Raw genomic sequence first — 7,092 nt, 5'->3', positions numbered from 1 at the left:
TTTGAAAAGCTATACATATGCTCTGGAATAGAGTGAAAGATCTTACCGAACTAATTCATAAGTCTCTCCCAGAAGCGGGTTAAAAGGCTTCCCAGTGCGCTCCCACTGCGAAGCAACAGCAGATACGGCAAATGCAGCTACACACTGGGGGAGGGAGCATTAGAAAAAGTTAAAAATAGCCCAGCTTGCTCCTCATTCTTTCAGGAACTGAAATTTTGCTGAAGATAGTACTTTACAAAATTACTTTGAGGAGTTTAATTACTTAGGATTTTTAATATGGTTCTAGCAACTTAATATGCAAACGTGGATATTCAGAATGAAAATTACTGAGTCTCTTCCTTATAGATTCGTTCATCCTCAACTGTGGTTTTTATAACACCCTAAAAGTGCTACAAATTCTGTAAGTCCAAAATTTCTTTTAATTCCTTTAAAATTTCTAAAAAGTATATTTTTAGGATAGAGGAGGAAAAACAGAACTAAAATTGGTGTGAAGCCTAATGAAGTTGGGAAAAGCTGATTTAAATGAAAGAACAGAAAAGTTCCATTTAGAATGCTCTTGCTTTGTCCGAAGCAGAATAATGTACCTGCGAAACTCTGCCTCTATCTAATCCACTCATACATATCACATAAATATCTTCTCTTCAAAAGAAAATAAAAACGTATCATTCCTTGTTGTCTTTTGTTTTCACTTATATCCGTGTATGTTTATATAAACATAAATGTACATATTTATGTATGTGTGCATTCATTCCTTCTTGAAACACTGGGGAAGTCTGAAAGAAGGTTAAATTTTTTCCCAACGCAATGCTACTTTGTAAAATGAAGACTGAGAAATAGCTCCCAACATCCAGCTTTGGTTATGAATCACCTCTGCTTCTCTTGCAATTCTCATTAGCCCTTCCACTACGGTGATACTCTAACTAGAGGATGGCAGGTGGGAAGGAATGCAGAGGACACTCCAAACATGCTAACTATGTTTTAGTAACATTTCCCAACCTCATGTTGGACTTAACACTAATTCTGTGTCAGTGTGTTTGGGGTATGGGATTGGAGGAGTGGGAGTGACAGAGATGTCTCTAAGACTTAAACCTTTATCAGTGCTTGCTTGACACATACCTGCATCCTTTCCACAGGATCAGAAAATGAACTGGCTTTGTGGATGAGGTATGTATGCTCCATATATTCAGTGAGTCGCTGTAGGAAGCTCAAAGGCTCATTAAATATGACTGGCATCGTAATCTTGGATAGTTCCTATTTAACAAAATGGAAACAGTTATGACCTAGATACACAGCAAACTTATCAGCTGCTATCTTTATATAACATGATCCTAGAAAGGAAGTAACATAAAATAGCAACCCATGAAATTTAATTAATATCAGTTCAGTTTCACAAATCTTTCCAGAGCACCTAACAGTATGGAGTATATTCTTCTAGGCCTTGAAGGAAATACAAAGATTACCCAGACATTCTCTTTGCCTTCAAGGAACTCACAATCCAGTGGTGAGCACAAGATGATGACTATTAATAAGTCTGTTTTAGACTGTGTAAATGGGTGAACAAAGGTGATGAGGCACAAAAAACCCCCCAAAAATCTTCAAAGCGGGCTAAGAATCAACCACATATACCATTTTTGTGGATAATTTTCCAAGAAAAAATTTGGACTCTTTTCAACTGACAACACTGAGATTTTCTGAATACCAATCTACCATAAATTGTGGACTAGTGCACTAGAAGACTAGTATATTTTACAGAATACATTTTAAATTCTGTCCTCCAGAATGACACAATCACAGTAGACTTCCAAAAATAATTTAATTATTGGGCAGGGGGTCTCTGAACTGAATTGTGATCTTTCAACTTTGTTTACCATATGCCACCAAGCAAGCAAAAGCACCATTAAAAAATTCATTAGGTAAAAAACTTATCTTGGTATTCTCTGGAATAGTCTTATGATTTTCTCAACCTTCCATCTACCATTATTTGCCTTTCCTTTGGGAATCAGGTCTTTCATGAAGCCTGCTAACTAAAGTCAAATGATCTGGTAAACAAAGTCAAATGGTCAGGCATTGCAAGGTATTGTCCAGACTGAATGCCACTTGTCTTAGCTCTGATGTTTTTCCCCTAAACATCCACAATCTTACCAATCTATACCATTAAAGATAATGCAACCTTCAAAAAACTACAACTGGAGCACATTAATAGTAAGACCATAGGACCTGAATTCCACTGTTGGATTTCTCACTTATGAGCTATGTGACTAAGACCAAGTTAAACTCTACCAGTTTCCTCATCAATAATATGGCACTTATGTAATTGTATCTACCACAAAGCATCGATATAAGGACAAAATTTGTAAAACACATAGACCAGTTCTGGACACACTAGTAAATGCTATATGTGTTAATTTTTTATAAAAAGTCTATGTATAGACATCTCATGAACTATTTAATCATATATCTTTCAGAATATGGCTATTTAATCATATATCTGTCAGAGTATGGCTTAAAAGCAGATTTTCTAAGTGGAATTTCTGAGTTAAAGGCCTACTCATTTATATTTTTTATAGCTACTCCCAAGTTAAATGTCTTCCGGAAAGGCTTTACCAATTTATACTCTCTTGTTGCTGCAAGAGAGCCAGATCTTTTACATCAATGGAGAGGCACTACTTCCTATCTGTTCATGTGGTCATGTTCGCCCTTTCTTCACACAAATATTTAATTGAAGAATACTCATATTAGAATGGTGGTGGCTAAATCACTTACAATTCTAGTATCAAGATAAAAGACGAAAGTATTAAAATAACTATAACAACAATATTTTGTTAATGGATACACATATAACGAGATGTAAATTGTGACATCAGAAACATCAAATGAGGGAGTGTAAAAATGTAGAGCTTTTGTATGCATTCAAAGCTGCTATCATCTTAAAATAGACTGTTATAAATATAAGCTGTTTTACATAAGCCTCATTAAGCACAAGCAGAAGTCAAAAAACCCATAGTAGATATATAAAAGATAAGGAAATAAAAGCACACCACTACAGAAAATCATAAACCAGAAAGCAAGATGGGAATAAAGAAACCAAGGAATTATAAAACACCAGAAAAGGATTTTTTAAAGGTCAATAGGAAAGCCATATTTATCAGTAATATTAATGGACTAAATTCTCCAATCAAAAGACATAAAGCGGCTAAATGAATTAAAAAACAAAACAAACAAACAAACAAAAACCAGAACCTAACTATATGTTGTCCATAAGAGACTCACTTCAGCTTAAATAACACACAAAGCCTGAAAGTGAAGAAATGGGGAAAGTATTCCATGTAAATGGAAACCAAAAGCAAGTAAAAGTAGCTAGCTATACTTATATCAGACGAAACAGACTTTAAGCCAAAAAATATAACAAGACACAAAGAAGGTAATTATATAATGATAAAGTGGTCAATTCATCAAGAAGACATAAAGATTATAAATATTTATGCACCCAACATAAGAGCATTTAAATATATAAAACAAATATTAATAGATGTGAAGAGAGAAATAGCAATACAATAATAGCAGAGAACTTCAATACTTGATTTTCAACAATGAATAGATCATCCAAACAAAAATCATTAAGTAAACACTGGACTTAAATGACACGATATAACAGATAGTTCTAACAGATATGTAAGAACATCCTACCCCAAAGCAGCAGAATGGAACATTCTCCAGAACAGATCACAGATTAGGCCACACAACAAGTTTTTATAAATTTAAGAAGACTGAAATCATATCAAGCATCTTTTCTGACCACAATGGTATGAAATTAGAATTAAATTACAGGAGAAAGACTGAGGAAATTCACAAAACTGAACGATCAATGAGTCAAAGAAGAACTCAAAAGAGAAATCCAAAATGGAAATACAACATATCAAAAATTTTAGGAAGATACAGTAAATGCAATTCTTAGAGGGAAGTTCATAGCAATAAATACCTACATTAAGAACCAAGAAAAGTCTACAGTCATGCCACCCTGAACAAGTCCGATCCCATCTGATCTCGGAAGCTAAGCAGGGTTGTGCCTGGTTAGTACTTAGATGGGAGACCTAGGAAGACCAGGTGCTATATGTGTAAAAAATAAAATAAATAAGAGATTGTAAGCTGATAATGTCCTTGCAATCTATGAGGTCAACCAAAGGTTGCCTCACCTGAAAAAAAAAAACCAATTAAAAAAAAAAAAAGGAACAAAGAAAGATGTCGAACTGTAACTTAACACCTCAAGGAACTAGAAAAAGAGCGAACTAAATCTAATTAGTAAAAGGAAGGAAATAAAGATCAGAATGGAAATAGAGACTAAAAAGATAGTAGAAAAGATCAATGACATTGAGAGCTGGGTTTTTTTTTAAAAGATAAAGAAGATAACCTTTAGGTAGACTCACAAAAAAAAGAGGACTCAAATAAATTATAAATGAAATTATAAATAAAAGAGGAGATTTTACAAATAATAGCACACGAACATAAAGGATCATAAGAGACTACTATGAACAATTATATGCCATCAAATGGGATAACATAGTCATAAAGGAAATGGATAAATACCTCAAAACATACAACCTACCAAGACTACATCATGAAGAAGTACAAAATCTGAACAGATCAATTACTATGAAAAAGATTGAAGCAGTAATCAAGAACCTCCCAATAAAAAAAAAAAAAGTCTAGGACCAGATGGCTTCACTGGTGATTCTGCTAGACATTTAAAGAAGAATTAATACCCATCTTTCTAAAACTCTCCCAAAAAACAGAAGAGGAAGGAACATTTCCAAACTCATTTATGAGGCCAGCATTACCCTGATAGAAAAATCAGATAAGAACACAAGAAAATTATAGGCCAATATCCCTGATGAACATAGGTTCAAAACTCAACAAAATATTATATTAGCAAACTGAATTCAACAGTACATTAAAAGGATCATACACCATGATCAAGTGAAATTTATTTCAGGGATGCAAGGATGGTTCAACACCCAAAAAGCAGTCAATATAATATATCACATTAACAAATGGATAAAAATCATACGATCATCTCAATACATGCCAAAAATCATTTGACAAAATTCAACATCTTTTCATGATAAAAACTTTCAAGAAACTGGAGATAGGAGGAATGTACCTCAACATAATAAAAGGCATATATGACAAGCCACAGCTAATGTACTCAATGGTGAAAACCTGAAATCTTCCCCTAAGATCAGAAACAAGACAAGGGTGCCTACTCTCGCCACTTTTATTCAACATAGTACTGGAAGTTTTAGTCAGAGTAAATAGGCAAGAAAAAGAAATAAAAAGCATTCAAACTGGAAAGGAAAAAGTAAAGCTGTCACTTTTTGCTGATGACATGATATATATGGAAAACTCTAAAGACTCAATCAAAAAAGCTGTTAGAATTAATAATTTGGTAAAGTTGCAAGAAACAAAATCAATATGCAAAAATCTACTGCATTTCCATACACTAATAACAAACTATCAGAACGAGAAATAAAATAAAATAATCCTATTTATAGTAGCATCAAAAAACACCTCCAACCTTTTGAATAAATTTACTCAAGGAAGTGAAAGATCTAAACAGTGGAAACAACAGGACATTAATGTAAGAAACTGCAGAAGATACAACTATACGAAAGATATCTGGATTAGAAAAATTTGTATTGTTAAAATGTCCATACTACCCAAAGTGATTTACAGATTCAACGCAGTCTCTATCAAAATCTCAATGTCATTTTTCACAAAAATATAAAAAACATCCCTAAAATTGGTATGGAATCACAAAAGATCCTGAATAGCCAAATCAATCTTGGGGAAAAAAAAACAAAGCTAAACACATTTGCCAATTTCAACTATATTACAAAGCTATAGTAATCATAACATTATGGTATTGGCATAAAACCAGACACAGAGATGAATGGAATAGACTAGAGAACACAGAAATAAACCCATAGATATATGGTCAATTAGTTTTAGACAATGGAGCCAAGACTATACAATGGCGAAAAGATAGTCTCTTCAATAAATGATGTTTAAAAAACTGGACAGCCACATGAAAAAGAATAAAACTGTATCCCTATGTTATACCATACACAAAAATGAACTCAAAATGGACTTTAAGACTTTACCTAAGAACTGAAAACATAAAATGCCTAGAAGAAAACACAGGGGGTTAGTTTCTTGACATTGATCTTGCTGATGATTTTTTAGATTTGAGACCAAAAATGAAGGCAAGAAAATAAAAAATACACTAGTGGGACTATAACAACAACAAAAAAGCATGTGCACAACAGAGAAAATCATCAAAAAAAATTGAAAAGGCAACCTACTGAATGGGAGAATATATTTGTAAATCATGTATCTGATAAGAGGTTAATATTCGAAACCCACAAAGAACACATAACAGAAAAACAACCCAATTAAAAAATGGGCAGAGGAACTATTTTTCCAAAGACATAAAGGCATAAAAAGATGTTCAACATTACTAATTATCAGGGAAATGCAAATCAAAACCACAATGAGATATCAGCTCACCCTTGTTAAGATAGTTCTATAAAAACAAACAAACGAACAAACACAAAATGAGATAAATGCTGGCAAGGATGTGGAGAAAGAGGAACCTTGTGCACTACTGGTAGAAATGTCAATTTTACAGTAAGAAGAGTCCTCAAAAAATTAAAAATAGAACTACCATATGATCCAGCAATCTTACTTTTGGGTATATATCAAAAGGAAATGAAATCATTACTTCAGAGGAGTATCTGTACCCCCATGTTTGCTGCAGCATTATTCACAATAGCCAAGGTAGGGAAACAACCTAAATGTCCATCAAAGAATGAATGAATCAAGAAAATGTATATACACACACACACACACACACACAAATACACATACAATGGAGTATTATTTGGTCTTAAAAAAAAAATCCTGTCATTTGCGACAACATGGATAAACATGGAGGGCATTACAGTAAGTGAAATAAGCCAGAGACAGAAAGACAAATACTGCATGGTATCAATTATATGTGGAACCTACAAAAATAAGTCTCATAGAGATAGAGTA

At 33.3% G+C, this 7,092-nt stretch overlaps 1 protein-coding gene and 1 pseudogene across 7 annotated transcripts in view; one reads left to right on the top strand and one right to left on the bottom strand.

Annotated features, from left to right (window-relative positions):
- Positions 1-7,092, bottom strand: part of OSBPL1A (oxysterol binding protein like 1A) — a 198,782-nt gene that overhangs the window by 18,684 nt on the left and 173,006 nt on the right. For all 7 annotated transcript variants that reach the window (XM_011360422.2, XM_011360420.2, XM_011360424.2 and 4 more), the window contains 2 exons: positions 1,117-1,251; positions 47-144 (listed from right to left, as the gene is read on the bottom strand). In XM_011360422.2, coding sequence (XP_011358724.1) covers positions 47-144; positions 1,117-1,251 — 233 coding nt within the window. The remainder of the gene's footprint in view (positions 1-46; positions 145-1,116; positions 1,252-7,092) is intronic.
- LOC111739887 lies at positions 4,001-4,116 on the top strand (annotated as a pseudogene).

Source organism: Pteropus vampyrus, unplaced genomic scaffold (genome assembly GCF_000151845.1).
Source record: "Pteropus vampyrus isolate Shadow unplaced genomic scaffold, Pvam_2.0 Scaffold55, whole genome shotgun sequence".
NCBI lineage: Eukaryota > Metazoa > Chordata > Mammalia > Chiroptera > Pteropodidae > Pteropus > Pteropus vampyrus.
Note: the sequence above shows the minus strand (reverse complement) of the source record. Positions and strands in the feature narration are given on the sequence as shown.